The 22785-nt window shown below is 38.9% G+C and overlaps 1 protein-coding gene across 2 annotated transcripts in view; it reads right to left on the bottom strand.

Moving 5' to 3' along the window:
* The window catches only part of LRP11 (LDL receptor related protein 11), a 95616-nt gene that overhangs the window by 6047 nt on the left and 66784 nt on the right, over positions 1 to 22785 (bottom strand). For both annotated transcript variants that reach the window (XM_036767415.1, XM_036767416.1), the window contains 3 exons: positions 10933 to 10989; positions 2010 to 2108; positions 1721 to 1819 (listed from right to left, as the gene is read on the bottom strand). In XM_036767415.1, coding sequence (XP_036623310.1) covers positions 1721 to 1819; positions 2010 to 2108; positions 10933 to 10989 — 255 coding nt within the window. The remainder of the gene's footprint in view (positions 1 to 1720; positions 1820 to 2009; positions 2109 to 10932; positions 10990 to 22785) is intronic.

The following is a 22785-nucleotide window of genomic DNA, read 5'->3' as shown; positions in this document are numbered from 1 at the left end:
AGTTTCAGTGAAAATGATTCCTAACCCTGACATATGCTATTCTGCAGTAGAGTGTAAGCTTCTTAAGGACAGGAATACTTTTTTGTTTTGTTTTTGTATCCCAAGTGCCTAGTACAATGTGTTACATATAATAGGTGCTTAATAATTGTTTTCACGATTGGAGTGAACTCTCAAGACCTAGGTGGCCAGCTAGGAATGTAGTTTATTAATTTTTTTTCAGCTTGTATAACTTGAAAACTAAAATGTGCCTGTTCCTCCCTCCTAAAGCCAACCAAGTTTTTTTTAGTGACCTCTTTTGAAACTAAATTCTACTTGTTGGTCACATGGCAGCTGAGGAAATATTTTTTGTTCTCACTATGTCATCACCTGCAGATGACCTACATTTCTCCTACTCTAGGCCAGTGGATTTTATTTTGTACTTAGAAATAAAAATTCATTTGTCAATTTCTGAGGGGTGAATGATCACAGAGAAAATTTAACAGTTAGCTCTAGAGCCCCAACCTATCTAGATTTAGACGATATGCACATATCATTGATAATCCAGCACTGACAATCCAAGATTAAAGTGAAACATTTTCTTAATTAGTCAGTCTACAAGCTTGACACCATGTCATCTTCCTCATTCTCTTTCCCCTACCCCAACTTAATGATCTCTCCTCACTTAGAGAATCATAGAATATTAGGGTTTATCATCCTAGGGGAATCACGTAACTTTTCTGAACTTCTGTAAAAATATGGGGGAAGGGTCCTACAGTTTGAGCTTAAAAGGACCACAGAGGACATCTAAGCTAACCTCTTCATTTTTTCGTTTGTCCTTTGCTCTTGAAGAGGGCCATGGCATCAGGAAGGTGATGCCATGACTTGCAAGTGCATCGGATTTAAGTGAGGCAGGGCTGCACAAAGTCACCAGCCTCACTTTCTCCCCCAAAGCCCTCTGTGTCCAGTGGCAACATATAGATGAGAATGACTGGAGATGCCCCAACCCCCTTCATTTTACAGATAAGGAAAATGAGGCTCAGAGGCATGAAGTGAGCTGCCCAAGGTCGCCCAAAGAGGGAGCAGCAGGAACGCTGCTGAGCCCAAGCCCTCCTTCTTTAAATTAACCTCTCTTTCCAATATTCCAGCCTTCCAGCTCTCACATCCTAACTCTATGTCAATAACAAAAGCTAACAATTATACTGTCTTCTACAGTTTTATAATTTAGAAACCATGTATGCTACTTTGTAGGTACTGCAAACATTATGATCACTATCTTACAAATGAGAAAACTGAGACTTAGGGGGTAGAAATGCCCCCCAAATTGCCCAAAGATGCAAAGCCACTAAAAGGCAGAATCAGGCCTAGAATTCTAGCCTCCTGGAGGGTTAGTAGTCTTTTTACTACACAATAATAACTCAATTTTCTATAATGTTTTCATGCCTGTGTTAGCTAACATAGCTAACATTTACATAAAGCTTTAAGGTTGATGTGGTGATTTACATCTATTATCTCATTTGATACTCAGAATAATCCTGTGGGGAAGGTAGCACAAGTACTATCCCAGTTTTACAGATAAAGAAACTGAGGCCCTAAGAGCTTAAGGGATTTGCTCAAGGTCATACAATCAATAAGTACCTGAAAAGCAGGGTGTCTTCCTGACTTTAGGGTCTATAAAGTGTTTCCAAGATGTGAATGTGAACTACTGTTTTTACTAAAAGGCAGATATAAGGGTATTTCTTACCTGTTTCTGGGAGTGGATGTTCTCCTATTCGATCACTCTTTGACTCAGGAATGTAATTTACATTTTTCTCATCTGTATCTTTCCCTGAGGAACTGCTATCTGGGGGAAATAAAAAAAAAGACATAAATGCATTCAATTGAAGTGGCGCAAGAAATAGAAATGATTACCACCTTTCCTTGCCCTCAATCTCCCAACCTCTACCATCTTGGAAAAGGAGAAAAAAAACTTCAATGGGAAATGAGGTCAGGTCCTGTTTTTACTAAAATGCAGATATTATAATATTTTTTACCTGTTTCTGGGAGTGGGTGTTCTCCTATTCGATCGCTCTTTGACTCAGAAATATAATCTCCTTTTTTCTTGTCTGTATCTTTCCCTGAGGAGCTGCTATCTGGGGGAAATAAAAAAAAAGACATAAATGCATTCAATTGAAGTGGTGCAAGAAATAGAAATGATTACCACACTTCTCTATCCTCAATCCCCCAACCTCCACCATCTTGGAAAAGGAGAAAAAAACTTTCAACGGAAAATGAGGTCAGTACCAAACCTACCTAAATAAGCCAGGTTCGTTATGTCTTTGAATTTATTCTTGGCCTTTGAATTCTATTGATACCCTCTGCTTATTATTGCTAGACAGGTGGACTTGGGTGAGGAAGACCTGAGTTCCAAACCTGCCTCAGACAGTTATTAGCTGTGTGGCCTTGAGCAAGCCATTTAAGCTCTTTTAACCTCATTCTTCTCATCTATAAATTGTAGATAATAGAAGCACTGCCTCCCAAGGAAGTTGAGAGGAGCACGTTGTTGTTACTTGTTCTTTGTTCTGGAAGAGGACCATGACAGCAGGGAGGTGATGCCATGACTGGCAAGTGAACTGGATTTAAGTGAGGGAGGGCAGTGTATAAGCCACCAGCCTCCTTTCTTCTCCGGAGCCATCTGGGTCCAGTGGCAAGATATAGATTAAGACTACTGGAGATGGCCCCGAGAGGATCAAATGAGTTGACAAATGTAAATTGCTTTGTAGACCTGAAACCCTAGAGAAATGTCAGCTATTTTATAATCATGAATTCAAAAGCCTGAATTTCCATGGGACTTTTGACATTTCAAAGAGATTTCATATATACCCCAAAATTGGTATTTTCTTTGTTGGATTTTTCTTTTTGGTTGAGCTTTGGTTTATTTATCAGAATCTTTTTCTCTGATTCACTTGAAATCTCCTTTAATTCTAATGTGACTTGGTAATTTTGAAAGTGAAGAACAAAGTCTCCAATTGGTAAAAATCAACACTTTGACTTACAATTTGTTTATCCATTATTCAGCAATGATTTTCAATTACGGAGAGAAGGAGGTGCAAAATGCAATAGAAATAAAATCATGGGGTTCCCCCCCAGATCTGCAAAGGCCACCATTATACTGATTTATCACCTCGTCTATATGATGCTCATCTTTCTTTTCATATACAGCTTATCTTCAATTAATTGATCAACAAGCATTTAACTACCTATTATGTACTAGGGGGCAGCTAGTTGGATGGAGTGCTGGGCCTAGAGTCAGGAAGACTCATCTTCCTGAGTTCCTTGACAAGAAAACCCCAAATGGGGTCACAAAGAGTCACACATGACTGAAATGACTGAACAACAACAACATCATTATGTGCTAAGCTCTGGGAATACAAAGATAAAAAATAAGAAAAATGACTTCTCTCACAAAGGTTACATTCTATCAGGAAAGATACAAGTGAGGAATAGAGAGAAAGCTAGATTGTCAAGTAGAGAAAGGGAGGTAATGTAAAATCACACTAGAAAGCTTGGTCATGCCCAAGTTGTGAAAGGCTTTAAAAGCCAAACAGAACAATAAATGTTTTCTCCTAGAAGTAATGGGTAGTCACAGGAGTTTATTAAGTAGGAGAGTAACAAGGTCAGATCTGTGCTTAAGGAAAATCACCTGGGCATCTTCGAGGAGAATGAACTGTAATGAGGAGAGACTTGAGGCAAGGAGACAAATTAGGAGGCTTTTGCAATAGTCTGGATAAGAAGTGATGAGGTCTTCAATGAAGGGGGCATTTGAGTAGAGAGGAGCTGGATATGAGAGATATTGTGGAGGTAGAAATAACAAGATTTGGCAAATGACTGGAAAAGTGAGTGAAGGAGATTGAAGAATCAAATATAACACAAAGGTTATGAACCATGAAAATCATAAGAATATTGTTACCTTCAACTGAGGAGAGTGCTTTGGTAGAAGGATGGGTTTGTAGAGGAAAATAATGAGTTCAGTTTTGGATATTTTGGGTTTACGTATCCAGTAGATAGTTGGTGATGTGGCACCATAGCTCAGGGGAAAAATTTGCATTGGATATTGTGAGAAATGAATATTTCTCTCTCGTACGTAATAATTATTGTATTAGAACCAAGGTTTTTTTTTTTTTTTTGCCTTTCCTACTTCCTCATCCAGAAACCCACCAGTGTGGGAAATCTCTCTTAAAGACTTACTCAGATCAAGATCTAATCAGATGTTAAAAAAGAAATTCTAACTTTGGGCTAATGGGTGCATTTCTTTCTGCTCACTGTGTTTGCTCAGACAGGCCTGGGAAAATGTTGATTCTCCCTTTTGTCAAGACAGGTGATATGGAAATTGATGTCTCTTTGACCAAGATTTGGGTGACCCAAGTCAGTACCCCCAGACTCTCATTTTAATATAGCTCCTGCCATTCTGTTAACCCATCAGAGTTGATTGGTACTCCTTAGGAACACCTGATCTTTGAAGGGCATATAAACTATGAGCCTACTCCCCATGAGGAGTCTTTGGTCTAAGAGAGATGGACAAAGACTGTCCTTTTATTAACAGATGTGCTGGCCTTACTTACAAAATGATTAAATTACACAGAAACTATGTCTCTTGGGATTTTGTTTAATTGCCACAGTATACAGATCCATGAATTATCTGCAGAGGGATTTTTAAATGTGTGAGGTCACCAAGAGTGCAGAAAAAGAGAACATTATTAATATTAATGAGCATTACAATGACTTACAGCATAGGCAGGCAAACAAATTTGTTTGCAATGTTATAACTTTAATAGAATTTGAGTGTTATGTAAATATTTTCATAGTTGTAGAGACAACACAAAGAATTTATTTGGGAAAAATTATTTTTGTGCTCATTTTTAATACTTAAGGGCATGTGTGCGTCCAGTAATCAACAGACATGTATGATATCCTACAACAGAAGTGGTACTCAGTGTCAAGGAGAGATTGCAATTCAATTAGGATAATTTTTTTTAATGCCTGAGTCTCCTCAGTTGGAAATATAGGGAGAATTTACAGGCCCAGTCTCACTACTGATCAGTGACAGAGCTTAAACTTATTCTGTTTCTGACTCGTTTCTGTTTTCTTGACTCTTCTTTGGGTGCCCACTGCTTCTGCAGGCTCACCATATTAGTACAAAACTTAGTTTGGATACCCAATCTTCATAGTCCACTATAGCTCAGAAATCCCCAGTTCAAAAGATCCACTAGTCTCAGTTTTTCCAGTAGCAGGGATTACAGATGTTGTGTGAGGTAGTGAGAGAATAAAGTGTGAAGACTTCACAGGGAATATATAGAGATATAGATATATATGTTTTCAATATTTAGAGAAAAGGGAAATGAGACAAATTTGAGTCTGTGGGAATCTGATTATTTAACCTTTAGGAACGTCTTTCTCCCCTGAAGTTTTTGTTCTTTCTTCTAGTTCTGGTTTAAAGATTTACCAAATAAGAATAAGGTCACTGTGACCTGTTTTTCTTTACCGTGAGAGAGAAAAGAGGGTTTCCCCCTTCCCTTTTTCCCTATTCTCCTTCTTTAGATTTATAGATATCACCTCAGCCTAAGTTTTGTTTTCCTGTAAATCATATGATTTTGGGGAAACCAGATGGTATTCCCCTCTCCCCCTCCCCTCACCTATTTTCCCCATAAGGTAATTCTATAATTTCTTGCTTGTATTGGGTAAAAACTCATTTCCTTATTCCTGGTTAGACTGTGAGGCCACTTGACCCTGCCAATGGGAATTGGGGTGCAGCCTCTGGAGGTGGAATTTCTTAGAATTGTTTTACAAGGGTATATAATTCCCTGCTTGCTTTCTGTACCCTGCCTCCTTCTGCTAGCCCTGTCCTGGCAGAGGATGCCCTTTTCTTGCGAGAACTGAATAATATTTATTTCTGTTCCCACCCTGAGATGTCTCCTTATTAGAAAATAATTTTCATTTTTTGGTGAGGGTCTTTCACCCCATACAATGTGCATGACCACATTTGAAAGGATAACTTTCTTTGAGTAGTGTAAATGACTTTGTTGAGAAGAGGTTGCCTTGAAACATCATTATAAAGTCAATAAAGGAATGGAAAATGATAAAGGTTAAAAAGGCTGTAATGGCCCTGGGAAAATGTTAGTCTTAATGGCTCACCAGGGGTAATGTTTTATTGGCCTTGAATGTAAAGGACTACAAATACATTTTTATGAAGTATGGTAGCTATTTTGAAAGGTTAAAGTATCTCATCTGTGGAAATAGCTGAAAAGAGTGTGATTACATTAAATTGTCATGAATTACTATGTCTGAAGTAACTGTTGGAAGAGGCAAATTAATGATACTCCTTGAGGACTAAGAAGAAAAAAGAGGATTTTCATAGGTCTCAACTCTAATTATAGCATGGGAAGGGAGGAAGAAGGGAGAAAAGGACACTGACTAGACACTCTATTAATTGCTTGCTTCTCTTTCCCAACTATGTTTTCAAAACTTTGCAATAACCTGACCTATGGTCAATCCTGACAAAAGAAAAAGGTAATGAAAATAGGATCAACCCCTCTAGAAAGACTCTCACTTAGAGAAATCAGGGATGAGAAGTATGGCTCTGAGTCTTTTTGTTCTTCGGGGATAAGAGAGGGAGTTTGTTAAGTCTTCAAATGATGAGGGCTTAACATTGGGAAATAAGAAATAGGTCTGTGATAGAAATACAATCTTCACTTGCAGGATGTCTGGGCAAGAAATTTACTTATCCACAGGGTACTTCCATGGAAGCAGTTTTACAACTTGTTGTCAGCAATTATTCAATTTTTAAATGCTATTGGTTCTCCAAATTTTCATTTGCCTACAGCCACAAATGCCATGCAATTCCTCCATCCCACCTTTTTTTGGAGGCTGTATCTCCCTTTCTTGCCCAAGCTGGAAGTGTGGTGGCCAATCGCAGGCCTGTTTCTTTGACATACCCCTTCTAGTAACCTGGACTGGTTCACCCCTCCTTAGGTAATCTTGAGGTTCCCTGCTCCCTGAGGCTCATCATGTTGGTGCTGGACTTCTTGTGGACACCTGATCAACTTGAATCCACTGTAGCTCAGAATTCCTGGGTTCAAGTGATCCATTAGCCTGAGTTTCCTCTACAGCAGAGATTAAAGGCATGTGTCACCACTCCTGACCTTATTAAATTTTCAACACATTCTTTGGCATTCCATATGGTTAGGATTCTAGGTGGCACAGCAGATAGAATGCCAGGCCTAGAGTCAGGAGGACTTGAGTTCAAATGTGGCCTCAGACATTTACTAGCTGTGTGACTTAACTCTGCCTCAATTTCCTCATCTGTGAAATAAACTGGAGAAGGAAATGGCAAACCACTCCTGTACCTTTGCCAAGAAAACCCCAAACGGGGTCATGAAGAATTAGGCATGACTAAATTGGCAAAACAACAACAAATGTTTAGGCTAAGAGAACATAACAAAACTAGTATATAGCAAATAGACTTAGAATGCTCTCACAGCTCATATAATGATACAGTAACTCACACTTATGAAATGCTGTACATTTAGCCAAGCACTTTTCTCACAATACCACTAATCTGTAGTTATTGTAAGTATTTCCCCATTTTACAGATCACTCTGGCATAATAAAAAGAGTACTTAGTTTGGAGCCAGAGGACCTGGGTTCACATCCCCCAAAACATGTGACCTAGGTCAAGTCATTTAATTTCCATGGGTGTTAGTTTCCCTGTCTGTAAACTGGGGTGGGAAGTTGGACTATATGATCTCTAAGGTTCCTTCTGGCTATAGATCCATAATTCAATGATCAGGAAACTGAGGATCAATTGAAGTGAAGTGAATTACCCAAGATCACCCAACTAATAGGTACCAGAACTACTAAACCACCTGAATCCAAGACTTTTCTGACTAAATCCAGTGCTTTCTCCATTGTACCACACTGCATGCCCATGAACATAAATACAAAAGGGAACAGAATGGATAAGTAAGGCATGATAACAATAACAGCTCAAATTTATATATTGCTTTAAGGTTTTCAAAGTATTTTTCATGCAATTATTTCATTTGATTCTCAAGAACCTTGTGAGATAGGTGGTGGTAATATTACTATTATTTCCATTTCCACATGAGGAAGCTGAGGCTGAAAGGTTATATGATTTCTTCAAGGTCACACAGCTAGAATATGATAATTGTTTTAGGCTATGGAACTGAGTTTCCAACCAATGGGTCTTTGGGAACAAGAATTGCTCTCAGAACCTAGTAGAAAAGAAGCCAGAGCCAGAGTCAGAACAAGAATGGAGCAACCAGGGCTTTCCCCCAGGGCACTAAATTTAGAGGGTCCTGACAACCCCTGTAGTCCCAGGAAGCCTAGAGAGCCAGTGGGCAAGAATAATTAGTAATAGGAAGTTTCAAGATGGTGGGCTGGAGAGAGATCTTCTTCCACTCTGCTCTTTCCTCAGTGCTAAAGCAACTCCATTGTCTTGGTGTCTCCATCTCCTCCCTCATTGGGTATTATTCTCTCCTCTTCAGTTAGAGGCATGGTTCATGTTACTTGCTCCTGATCGTGTGTGTGAGTGTGCATGTATGTGCATGTGTGTATATATGTATAAGTGTGCACACACATATATGAGAAAAAATTATGCACATACACAGATATGTATATATTTGAAGTGGCAACGGCCCTTCAAAAGACGGAGTCAGGAAGGGTAGTTGGATCTGAACAAATATACAGAAAAGAGTAGGACAGCTAGGAGGTACAGGGGATAGAGTGCTGGGTCAGGAAGACAAGTTCAAATCCAATCTCAGACACTTACTACTTGTGTGACCCTGGGTAAGCCACTTAATTCTGTTTGCCTCAGTTTCCTCATCTATAAAATAAGCTGGAGAAGGAAATGGCAAACCACTCCAGTATCTTTGCCAAGAAAACCCCAAATAGGGTCATAAAGAGTCAGACACAACTGAAATGAGTGAACAATAACAACAACAAACAAAAGAAACCCTCCTGGAAATTACTGAATTTTAAAAGCACTCAGAAGTCAACTTTCAAGAATGTAAAAGTTCTTTCACAAAAAAAAGTCGACTGAGAAGGTGTCAGTATCTATTAGCTGATATAGCTAATTTATCATCTTTGTAAAATTTTCATGAGAATGGTCCTGACATAGATGGAGTGTATCACGGATGAAAACACAGGAAGGTAACTGACAGGTTTTTTGCTTTCTTTGAACATCACACTGTGCCTTCAGAGCACTGCAACTGAGTGAAAGACAGAGAGAATAGCCTACCACATAGGACGTCTACATTTCTCAGCCTTGCTTCCATGTCCCTTTGTAACCTGACCCTGCTATGTCATATTTCACATTATTCTTTAACATGCATCCTGCTGTCAGGCAGGTCTCCTCACTATCCCCAGCATACACCTATACTCATTCCTGCCTCTATGCCTTTCCTCATACTATATACTGTCCCATTCATCATTCATTCAATCATTTTCTCATTCAAAACACCATATGCAAAACATTATGTTAGGCACTAGGTGATATACAAGAGTTACATAATATGTGGCCCCTTTCATCGTGGATCTTGGAGTCTAACAAGGGATGAGACACATACACAGAAGTGAGTATATGAATCAATATTTCATGATAAGTGAATTGGAGAGGTACAAAAATTATTATGTAAGGGCCCAGGGGGAAGTTTATCACCACCTGGAAGGATTAGGAAAGACAGAGGTAACCTCTGAATTTGGCTTGAAAGGATAGTTAGGAACTCAAGAGGTGAGGAGTAGAAAGGAAGACATACTCCATAGTTCTTTCTCTGGATGTGGATAGCATTTTCCATCACGTGTCTTTTGGAATTGTCTTGGATCATTTCAATCATAGTTGATCATTGCACAGTATTACTGTTACTGAGTACAATGTTCTCCTGGTTCTGCTCACTTCACTCAGCATCAATTCTTGTAAGTCTTTCCAGGTTTTTCTAAAATCCACATGCTCATCATTTCTTATAGCACAACAGTATTATATATTATATACCACAACTTGTTCAACCGTGCCCCAATTGATGGGCATTCACTCAATTTCCAATTCTTTGACACCACAAAAAGAGCTGCTATAATTATTTTTGTACATGTAGGTCCTTTCTCCTTTTTTATGATCTCTTTGGGATTCAGATTTAGTAGTAGTATTGCTGAATCAAAGGGTATACACAGTTTTATAGCCCTTTAGGCATAGTTCCAAATCACTCTCCAGAATGGTTGGATCATTTCACAACTCCATCAACAGTGCCTTACTGTCCCAATTGTGCCACATCTTCTCCAACATTTATCATTTTCCTTTTCTATCATATTAGCCAACCTGATAGGTGTGAGGTGGTACCTCAAAGTTGTTTTAATTTGCATTTCCTTAATCAGTAGCTACTGCCTATTCTTAATAAAAATTAAACCAGACTCCTCTTTGAATTTTCCTTCCTTCTTCCCTTAGGGTTAACATTTACAATGGAATCATTTTCTAATGATTCACCCACAGCATAAATCTGGCATTCTCTGTGTGAGTGTGCTGATAGGGTCTGGTCATGGCCTACTTGGCAAGACAAGTCTGTCATCTGGATAAACGCTACATAGTGGCATCCAGTCACTGTGGATCTTGAACCTGACACTCTGAAATCTCAGACAGAGCCGGGGCTCCAGCATTACAATGTTACAGATTATGTTTCCTACTCATTTGCTTCTGATAGAAATAGAAACCCAGGGAAGCTGCTGCCTCATTATCTCACTAAACAGCAGAAGAAAGTATTTTCCTTTGCACGGTCTTGCCCTCCCTAGTCCAAACCTCCTCTCCCTCTACTACCACACATCTTTGACCTTCATTTCCCTCCCTTTCTCCCACTGCCCCACAAAATCAATTTGTGGCCACATTAATAGCAAGGAATTGAAAGAAGATCAAACCTGGCTCAGAGTGAGAGTGGGTTGATGGCTCTGTGGCAGTCTGCTGGGAAACTGTTCCTGTTTAACAAAAGAGAACAATTGTTTCAGAAAAGGACACTAGAACAACGATTCTCTGTTTGTGAAGTCCCTTTTTGGGAGCAGAGGGCTCTAACTGTCTGAGGAATCTAGGTAGACATTTGTCACTAGTCACAAACAGGATGCCTATGCACAGCTTTTCATGGTCTTGAATATGCATGGCTTGGAAGGAGGTCAGTGACTTCTAGAGGGCCAATATTTTGTTTGATTGTTAGGGGGCATATTATGGATTAGTCAGCAAAGGAAACTGAGGAATGAGATGAGTAGGAGGAGAACCAGGAAAGGATAGTGTCATAAAAATTCAGAGAAGAGACAGTGTCCTGCAGAAGAGAGTGGTCAACAGTGCTACAAGCATTAGAATTCAAGGTCAAAAACGGGCAGGGGAGGGAAGGAAAAAAAAGGGGAAAAAGTTTACGTGATAACTTTATTATATATTTAAAAGGAATAGCAGGCTGTACATAGTGGATTTGCAGTTTCATGTGCAAGAATCTTTTTTTATTCTACTATGGTATGGAAATGCTTGCCTTATTTCATAAATTAAAAATAAAATAAATACATTTTTTTAAAAAGAAAAAAGAATGGGGACAATTGGGAAGAGAACATCGTTTATGGTGATTAAGGTATCAATGGTAATCTTGGAGATTGCAATTTTAGTTGCGTGATTCAAAAAAGTCAACTGCAAAAGTACAGGATAAAGTAGACATAGCTAGGCAATACTGTACGAAAAATACCTCAGGATTTTAGTGGATAGTAAACTCTGAGTTAACTGTGTGACGTGGTAGTCAAAAAAACTAATGTGGTTTTTGGTTACATTATGAGACGCACAGAATCTAGAATAAGGAGATGAACATCCTGATGTGTTCTGCCTTAGTTAAAACACATCTAGAATTGTTGCTGGTTGGTCATTTCAGTTGTGTCCAACTTTTTGTGACCCTTTGGGGATTTTCTTGGCAAAGATACTGGAATGGTTTGCCATTTCCTTCTCCAGCTCATTTTATAGATAAGGAAACCAAGGCAAACAGGGTTAAGTGACTTGCCCAGCGTCACACAATTAGTAAGTGTCTGAGGCTATATTTGAACTCAGGAAGACGAGTCTTCCTGAATCCAGCCCCAGTACTCTATCTACTGTGCCACTTAGGAGTGATTCATTCCCAAGTTGGTGTTCACCCCAAAGAAGTCAACTAGGATGGTGATAGTACCTAGAAGGCATATCAAGTTGCAGAGATCCATGATGCTTTGTCTGGAGGAGAGGAAAGGGGTATGACAATTATCTGCAAGTATCTGAAGGACTGTCTTACAGAGAATGGATTAGATTTGGGTTATGTAGCCCAGAGGGCAGAAATAGAAACACCAAGTGGGCATTTGGAGTGGCAGATTTTGGATTCCTTTAGGGGAAAACTTCCTAACACATGTAGGTGCCCAAAAGTTAGATGGGCTTCTTAGAGTTAAGTCTTCCATCACTGAAGGTGATGGAAGAAGGCTGGATTGCTATTTACTGGAAATACTATTGAGGGGAATTCATATTCAGGCATAAGCTGTAGCAGAAATTTAGAACCCTGGATTTGGAGTCAAAGGACCTGTGTTCACATCCCGGCTGGCTATTTGATACCTGTATGACCTTGGGAAAGTCACCTCTCAATCTCTGATCCTCCATTCCCTCATTTGTAGAATGAGTCTGGTAAACAAGTTGATCTCTGATAAAAAATTCATATGCTTTTATGGTATCTTCTAGAAGATTAGTCTTTTAAACTTATAGGATCAAGGAAACCACACGTGGCTTGGGATTTTTTTTTTGAGGCAAATAAGGTTAAGTGACTTGCTCAGGGTCACATGGCTAATAAGTGTCTGAGGCCAGATTTGAACTCAAGGCCAGTGCTGTATGCACTGTGCCACCTGGCTGCCCCCACCTTGGAAATCTTAAAAGATCAACCAGAAAGTCAAGAGTGAGGCTGATTCAGTGAAGAGTATCTGCAGGGTTATAAGAAATACCTTTGAATGCTAAACATATTTGATCTAAATCCTCTAATTTTCAGAACTCAGCAAGAGGAAAGGTAGTAAAATATTTCTTTAAATTATAGAGACTTTCTTATATTTGGATCACTTCTGGTCCTGATTCATCTCGATAAATGAGATTATACTGTATACGTTTTAACTCTAGCCTTATAAGAAGCCATCTATCTAGGGATAGGACTGTAGCTGTGATTTCTTTGGCATAGGAGCCACCTAGATGAGTAAATTCCCTCTACTTTCTCTGCAACTTATAGTCTTAGAGAGTTGCTTAGAGCACTTCAAGGTTAAGTGACTTGCCCAGGGTCACAGAGACAGTATGTGTTAAGAGGTCAGATTCAAACTCTGAAGGCCTGGTTGGTGTTAGAAGTTGGATTCAGACCCCGGTCCTGAGGCCAGCTCTCTATCCACTACACCAAGCTACCTTTCAGGCACCTATCAAGGGAAAATAACAATCCATACAAGGAAAATAGCAAAGAACATTCACAGATTTAGAACTGGAAGGGACTTTGCTGTTGTAGTTCAGCCATTTCAGTGGTTCTCTGTGACCACATTTAGGGTTTTCCTGGTAAAGATGCTGGACTGGTTTGCCATTTCCTTCTCCAGCTCATTTTGTAGATAAGGAAACTGAGGCAAACAGAGTTAAGTGACTTGCCCAGGGTCACACAGTTAGTAAGTGTCTGAGGCTAGATTTGAACTCAGGTCTTCCTGACTCCAAGCCAGGCACTCTATCTACTTCACTACCTATCTGCCCCCTATTCCCCGCCTCCTGCCCCCAGAACGACAACAACAACAACGCTTCACTTTCTCACTCATGCAGCTTCTGTGAATTTTCCCAAGGCTTCAACTCACTAATGACTTGGAAAGTGTTAGTTAATATAGCTCTACTTCCTTTCCATTTTGAATACAGTATGTTGGAAAGGTCATCCTTGCCAATCCAAACGGTTCATTCACCAACAGTTGGGAGGCTCTGTGTGGGCCTTTTTACTTCCACACTCATATATCTTGGGCATCCTTCTAAGCATTTATCTTATTCATGGCTTTATAAAAGAAGCCTGTGAGTAGAGCTGGTTTTATGGAGACGGAAATCACTGATGTGCAATACATTCTGCAGAGGCTTATAGAAGGCTCATAAAGCAGAAGGCCAGATGGCTGATCTGAAGTTGTCGAACTGTCTGTAGATCCTTGGAACTCACTCCTGGACTGACTTCTGAGAGTTACCCTGCAATAGAACTCTTTGCTTATCTTTCCAAAGTGAATTGTGAATGAGGTCACACAGCTGTGGACACAAGCTCCATTTTCTAAAATAATGAGACAGGAATAAAAATCAAAAGCCCAAATCTAGCAAAGCACTGCTCATAGCTCTTTTATCTTTTTATTTTAAGTGGCTTAATTGGCTAATCTTCCCACTCAGGAGAAAAATAAACAACAAATCATCAAGCATTTATTAAGCCTCTACAATGTGTTGGACACTGTGTTGGGTGCTGGGGAATAGAAAGATTAAAAATAAAACAAATACGAGAGTTATCTTCCTGGGCTGCCCCCTCTCCCCTCTAACACTGAGGTGTGTGTGTGATATGGTTGATGAAACAGCATAGGAGACTGAGAAGGAGTGATCAGACGGGTAGGACGAAAACCAGAATTGAACACTGTTAAAAAAGCCCCAGAGAGGAAACCCTAGACAGGAGGACGGGGTGGTAAAAAATGTTAAATGCACTAAAGAGGTCAAGAAGGATGAAGACAGAAAAGACCATCAGATGTGGTGATTCAGAGGTCATTTGGAAATTTTGGAGAGGATGATTCCAGAAAATGGGTGATTCAAAAAAATATCAGCTGCAAAAGTACAGGATAATCCAGGCGTAGTTAGGCCATATGAAAAAGACTATTCTTTTTATTTTTAAGTTTTTGAAATTAAACTCATTTTTAATAAACAAAAATCTATTTGCTCTCCCTCCTACTCCCTCACCCACATTGGAAAAGAAAAAAGAAAAGCAAAATTTTTGTGACAAATATGCATAGTCAAGCAAAACAAATTCCATTATTGGCTGTGTCCCCAAAAATAAGCTACGTCTCAATCTGTACCCTGAACCCAACACTTCTTTGTCAGGAAGTGGGTAGTATGCTTCAATATGGATCCTCTGGAATCAATGAGCATTTCGAGACAAGAAGCATTTATTGAGCACCTACTACTGTGCTAAGCACTGAATAATTTTTGGTCATTTTTTATCAGAGTTCTTCAAGTTTTTCAAAGTTGAAAACAGGGCATTCTTACAGAAAAACTGGCTCACCTAAATATCCCAGATCTAAAATGGCCTTCAACTTTTCTCTAGCAAATATTACTAGATGTAACTTACTATGGCTTTACCAGGGTCAGAGACTCACTTTTTGTGACCTCAAATAAATAGGATAATATAAGGCAATTATTTTGCTTCTTCAGATCCCAATTATGATTTTAGGTGAATTAGCAAAAACAAATAAAAGGGCCCAAGGTCATTTGTTTGTGATTGATAATTTGCTTGGCTAATGCCTCTGTTAGAAAGAAATACAGTCATCCCTTTCATATTGAGACTTTCTCCATTGAGGTTTCGATACACCACGGATTGGGGTAAGAAATTAAATGAGAATTTTTGGGGAGTTTTGCAGAAGCCCTGAATGACTTGAGAAGGCCAGCAAATGACACATAAAAAGTATAGAAATTCAGAAACGCATACTATATATATATATGTATATATATATATACATAGTATATTTTATCTTTTAATATCATAATAATTCAGACTACTTCTCTGGTAGGAAGGGAGAGCCAAAATATTTTATGTGGATTTTACATATTGTACATACTTATTCCCCTCTTCCCTCCCCGCTCCCTTCCACTGTGCTCCTAACACCTATGCCCCCACCCCACCCCAATCTGGAAGGGATAACTGTAAAGACAAAGAAATGCTTTCCCTGTTCTTCCTACTCATAAGCTGCCCCTAATGAATTCAACCAATATTTTTTGAGTACTGGCTATGTGGATTAGCCCCAAGGGTGATACAAAGAGGGGTAAAACACAATCTTTCTGCCCTCAAGGAATGTACAATCACCTTGTTCCATCTGTATCTACACTGATGAAGAAGAGCTGGATTCTTGAAGGAAGGTGTTTCCATTTGCTTTACAGCCACAACAGAAGTAATTCAAGCAAAGGAGAGGAGGAACACTGGAATACCCTTGACTATCACAAGATCCCACTAAAATAATTGGTGTTAACCTGTACTTGACTGAAAGAGGATCTCGGGGCTGAATTGCTGAGTGCAACTCTAGACTCTCTGTTGACCTAAGAGGTTGAATGAGATAATGCATGTAAAGCACGTTGAAAATCTTAAAGGCTATAAAGGGCAGCTATTAGGATTTTGATAGGTAGTGTGCTAAAGTAGCTAGAGCTGGCCTTAGTATCTGGAAGACCTTCATTCAAGTCTCACCTCTGACACATGCTGGCTGTGTGACCCTGGGTAAATCACTTAACTTATCAGTGACTCAGATAACTCTCTAAGACTCTAAGCTACAGAGGAGTTAATGATATGCATTGGTGTGGGGAGGGAGAGTTTCCCTTCATCATCTGAATGACGGGCAATGTGATTATTATTAGAGGCTAGGCACAATGATAGAGTGCAGGGCTTGAAGTCAGGAAAACTCATCTCCCTGAGTTCAAATCCAGCCTCAGACACTCACTACCTGTGTGACTCTGGGCAAGTCACTTAACCCTGTTTGCCTCAGTTTCTACCTACAAAATTAGCTGGAGAAGGGTCTTTGCCAGGAAATCCTCGAATGGGGTCACAAAGAGTTGGACATGACTGAAATGACTTAACAACAACAATAAACAAGAAATATTGGTATTGACTTTTAGAACTGTGTGTTTTGCCATCATTCGTTGACCGGTCACATTTCAAACCTATAAAATCAGCAGGAAGGGGCTCTCTTTAGATACCACTCTGTTGCCAAGTTAGTACTAGTAATCTGAACTCCCATGTTGTTTTATTGTGCCAGAAATATTACTTGAGTTTTTATTATAAACAAATAACTCTCACAATAAAGTCCCATTTGGTCAGTTATCCTATTACGGTATTAGCCATCTTTAAAAAAACAGTTTACCAGTTTGCCAGAGTAGAATCAATGAATAATAGTATTTATGTAGGTGTTTAAGGTCTGCAAAATAACTTACAAATATTTCATTTTATCCTCCCAATCACCCTGGAAGATAAGTGCTATTATCGTTCCAATTTATTGACAAGGAAACTGAGGCAGACAGAGGTCAAATGACTTGCTTGGGATTCTCACAGTTAGTATCTAAGGCCATATTTGAACTCAGGTCTTCTTAACAATAAGTGTAGCACTCTATCCACAGCACCACTTAGCTGCCTTCTAGTGAAACTACTTGTAAGACTCTCAATAGATCCTAATAAAACTATTTATTGTATTAATTATATTACCAACATGCATTCAGGGGAAGAGAGCAACTAATAAAAGTATTTCAGTTTTGATAATTTTTTTTTTGTGCTTATCTACAAGGCTGTTTATAGAGTAATCTTTTCGTGGCATTGGAATGTTGGTGACACTCTGTTCTTTGACAAAGTAAAAGCATCATTTTGTTCAAAACCAAGGGATGATTTGGTACATCTTTTCACTAGAAACAAAATGGCTTTGCACCTATCACCTTGAAAAGTAACAAATTATTACATCTGTAGACTTCAAAAAATCCAAAGAGTTACATGCCCATAAACTCGGAAAAAGCAAGAACTAATTTTGCTTTCTATTCCTCAGAGCCCAGGGCTGGATTATGCACAGGAGTAATGCCCAATATTGGCATCTGTTGATTACGATTTATTAAATTATATTTGTTAACAAGACATTATCAATGAGATACACTATGACACTTAGATCTTATTGTCCACTTTCCTTAAAACAAACCCGTAAAAAGAGCTGTTTTTCTATCAGCAAAAAAATCCATTTTCCTTCACAGTGATAAATGAATTGGTTTTTATTTGGTCATTTATCCGCTTGAGAACTAAAATGCTTTTTTGCTGAGATGGAGAGGCGATAATTCCAACACTTTAAATCAGGAGCTATGGGTACCACAGAGTCCTATGTGGCTGTGGGTGTTTGTCAAACTCCCATAAATTAAATCTACCTTTCTCAGAAATACTCTCTTTTAATTTCTTTAAACTATAATTTCTTGGCAAGGAAACAGGAAGCTATGAGGATGAGAATGACTGTACAAAATCTTATAGCCACTTAGCTTGCAAGAAATACACCATGGGCATGTAATCTTGGTCAGTATGTACTCTCGTAAGTCATATGCTTAGTACGTAATTAATCTAGTCACCTCCAGGCCCTTGTACAGGGGTTCTTTACTTTTTTGTGTGTCATGGATCCCTTTGGCAGTCTGGTAAAACCTTGACCCCTTCTTAAAGTAATGTTTTAAACACATAAAATAAAACACATAGGATTGCAAGGGAAATCAGTTACATTGAAATTCTATCATCATAATATTAAAAAACAACAAAAAAGCACATTCTTAGTCTGGAGTTTATAGCTTTAAGGTTTGCAAAGCAAAACACAGATCCCAAACTAAGAAACTTTGCTTCTATGCTGTTAAACAGCTGAGCTAATGAAAACTTAGACAGAACTTTGCAACTTGACATGTAAATTTTGCCTCAATCCCTCCAAAAAGGTTATAATGCTGGGTTTGAAAAGGACAAAGTTAATCAAGTTACAAATGAAAAAGAGCCAATTTGTGTGTATACAAAACAGATCCTAGTTGTCTCAGAGACCAGTTTTCTTTTCCCTTGGCCAGGTCAGATAAAAAGTGTTAATGAGTGAACAGACCACAGACTATGCAATGTCTACTGCTATACAGTGAAGTCCAACAACATCTTGGAGATACTGCATTTTCACAGAGGGTAAACACAAGGCAGCCCAGACAATCAAAGGGCTTTATCAAGTAACAATAGGACTCTATTCTCCCTTTAATTTATGCGCTCAGATTTTCGGGCATTTATGGTGTACATACAAGTACAATAAGAGAATGAAAAATATCTAATCCCTTGAGACAGATCACGCTTTTTAGGACTTCAAGTGGAGGCTGGATGATCATTTGTTGGGCATGTTGTATACATGATTCCTCATGGAGGTACTGGTTAGAATAGATAACATCTGAGCTCCCAGAATCAGAACTCCAGAATTTCAGAATTGGAAGGGAACTATTTAGTCCAGCCTGAATCTGATCAAGAATTCTTCCTGTAAAATACTGAGCCAAGTTCTTTGCTGGAAGACCTTCTACTTCTGCACAACTCTAATTGTTAAGAAGTTTTTCTTATGCCAAAGCCAAATCTGTCACTGATAATTTTTCTCCTTGAACCCAATTCTGTTGCCTGAGGCTAAGCTGGACAAGTCTAACCTGTCTTTCACATGAGACAGCCCAGCTATAATGAATCCATTGGATCTTCTCTCCTCTATACTAAACACCCCCAGTTTCTTCAAATGATCCTCACATGGAGCAGACTCAAAATCCTTCTTTGTAGTTGCTCCATAGAGTATCAACGTCTTTCCTAAAAGTGGTGCCCTGGACTGAATACAACAGTTCATTTTTTTCTCATTCGATTTTATTTTATTTTTGGATCCACATTTTCCCCCTCCCATCTCTCCATTGAGAAAGCCAGAATGGCAAAAATTCCTTTAAAAAGATGTATAGTCAAGTGAAACAAATTCCTTCATTCACAGTGTCAAAAACAAAAGTGCTGTCTCTCAGGAGGTGAAAAGCATGTTTCATCCTGAGTCTTCTAGAACTGTGGTTGGTCATAGCACAATACTTCAGATGTGGTATGACCAGGGTGGAGTACAGAGAGAAGATCATTGACTTAGTTCTGGATCATTAATCCTCTCTATTTTCTTGGGTGCCATATAACACTGTGTGTGTATGTGTATATAAACATATAACATATAACATTGCAAGTTGTGCTTGCAATCCACTAAAGCCCCCAGATCTTTTTCAGGTGAGCTGATGTCTACTTATGCCTCCCTGATATCACATTTGTGAAGTTGATTTTTTGAACCCAAGTGGAAGCTTTTATTTATATTTGTCCCTATTAAATTTCCTTTTATTAGATTTGGTCCAATGTTCTAGCCTCACAGGATCATTTTGGATCCTGACTCTGTGATCCAGGGTTTAGCTGTTGCTTGCAGCTTTATGTCATTGATAAGGATGTCCTTTCTGCTTTTGTCAAAGTTACTGATAAAAATATGAAACAGTACAGGACCAAGAACAGGTCCCTAAGGGCACTAGACTGTCTGCCAAACTGACATCGAGCCTTTAATGACTGTAACAACTTTCAGATTCTATAATAAAATGATCTTTGAATCTATGAACCCTCACCCTATACTTAGACACTCAAACAGAAAAATGGATCAAAAGAGAAAACAAGTGACTACTACCAAGATACTTTACTTCTGATTTCAAAATGTAGGCACAGTGTCTTCATTTATTATATTAGAGTGATTGGGATTGATGGCCTTCTACCTACATCTCAGAATCCTGCTTACCCCAGGTGGCTTGGGAACAAGTTGATGGTCTTCAAATGAAGATTTACCATTAATTAAATTAAATTAAATAATATCAACCTAAGGGTTTTAAGCCGTAATATATTTAGTGAGAGGTAGCATGATATAGAAATAGTGCTGCAGTGCTAGTCTTGGGATCAGGAGAGATGTGGCTTCAAATCTCAGCTCTTACTGTTACTGGATCTGTGACCCTGGTTAAGTCACTTACCCTTCTTGGCCTCAGAATCTTAATCTACAAAACGAGGACAATAATACTTGCGATACCTACCTCACAGACTTATTGTGTAGAAAGTTCTTTGCAAACCTGAAAGTGTTATATAAATTTGATTCGGTACAAGTTTTTCCCTTCCCTAACTTTGTAGAGGAATTTTGAAATTCAAGCCTTGTGACTTGTACCCAAAAGTATCCCTAAGCTCTGTCTATAAAAGTTTTGACAGCCATTACTGAGGAGAAGAATGAATTGGGCTGGAGAGTGAACAACCGAGGTCATATCAGAGAATTGCAGAGTCTCAGAGTTGGAAGGAATCTCTTAATCAGAGTTGCTGGATGCCTTGCCCAACATCTCTGACAAATGGTCACCCATGGAGGGAGAATGACCTGCCTTTTCAATAACAGCCCTGTTAGAATGATCTTATATATGTCCAGTTGAAATTTGCCCCTCTGCAACATTCACCCAGTGTTCCTAGTTCTGTTCTCTAAGCCCAGGCAGAGCAAGTATAATCTCTGTTCCACAGATCAGCTTTTCATGTATTTATAGGCAGTTATGACATCATCAGGGACAGTTACGTGGTGCAGTGGAGAGAGTTCCTGGTTTGGGGTCAGAAAGACACATCTTCCTGAGTTTAAATCTGGCCTCAGAGACCCTGGGCAAGTCACTTAGCCCTGTTTGCCTCAGTTTCCTCATCTGTAAAATGAGGTTGAGAAGCAAATGGCAAACCACTCTAGTATCTTTGCCAAGAAAACCCCAAATGGGCTCACAGAGAGTCACATATGACTGAAAAACGATTTAACAACAACAAAATGATTTCTGTGCTAAGTCTTCCAAGACAAAAATCTTCAGTTCCTTCAACGAATCCTATGATCCTATGCGTGTTTTTAGTTCTTTCACCATCCTGGGCACCTTCCTCTGGGCAAATTTTAGTTAACATTCTTTCCTTAAAGTGGTGCAATACTAAACACTAATATTACATAAATTGTCTGATCAGAGCAGATTATATTGAGATTGTTATCTTCCATATTCTGGACACTAGGTTAACATAGTCTAATATCATGTTAGCAGTTTTTTTTGGTAGTATTTCTTGACAAATGATTGACATATACAGAACTTGCAGCACTTTCCCCATGCCCCTGCCCCCAAATAGAGATTTGGGAGATAGGATGGATACTTTTTTTTTTTTAGTATTTCCTTTATTGATTCAGTCAAAAAAGATTCTGCTTCCTACTTCTTTCCATGTTCACTTCTTTGATGTGTACCCTTCTATATTTATAAAACTGATGGAAATAAACCCTTGTGTTTATGGGAATGTCCTTGCTCAGATGCAGTTGCCCATGACAAGCAGTTGCCAGGATGCATAAACAGCTTAATTTGTGCAGGTCTAACTTTCCTCATCTGTGAAATGAGGAGATTGGCCTTAATGGCCTCTAAATTGACTTCTGGCTCTGAGATTCAGGGAGTCTATGATCTCAGCTTACAAAACCCCCAAACCCAAAACAAACAAAAAACCATACCAGACAACAACAAAAAACGGATGCTGTACGTGTAAGCCACCCATTCAATGTATATATTTGCTAGGCTACTTAAATATCTATAGAGAGTTTAAATAAATTTTAAACTTAGCATGAATGATGATGATATGGTTCTAAATATAGACAGAAATGGGACATTTTGTATTCTGTAATGATAAAATCATTACATTAACTGAAACATTATAATAACAAATAACAATGCTACTTGCCACTACTGTGGCTGTGTGAGGCCAATAACAACAGCATACAGGAGGGCTGCTAGCACAAGTTCTTTGATCTGCTTTTCTAAGGAAAGCGACTTTAAGGGGTTTACAATCACACTTTAATTAAACATACACATATCACTCACTTAGTTCAGGGGAAAAAGTCACCACCCTGAACTTTAGAGAAAATACAAACAGAAATTGCAAGCAGAAATTATACAAACAG

The sequence above is a fragment of the Trichosurus vulpecula genome, chromosome 7, assembly GCF_011100635.1.
Source record: "Trichosurus vulpecula isolate mTriVul1 chromosome 7, mTriVul1.pri, whole genome shotgun sequence".
NCBI classification, from domain to species: Eukaryota; Metazoa; Chordata; class Mammalia; order Diprotodontia; family Phalangeridae; genus Trichosurus; species Trichosurus vulpecula.
This window is presented reverse-complemented; position numbering and strand designations above follow the sequence as displayed.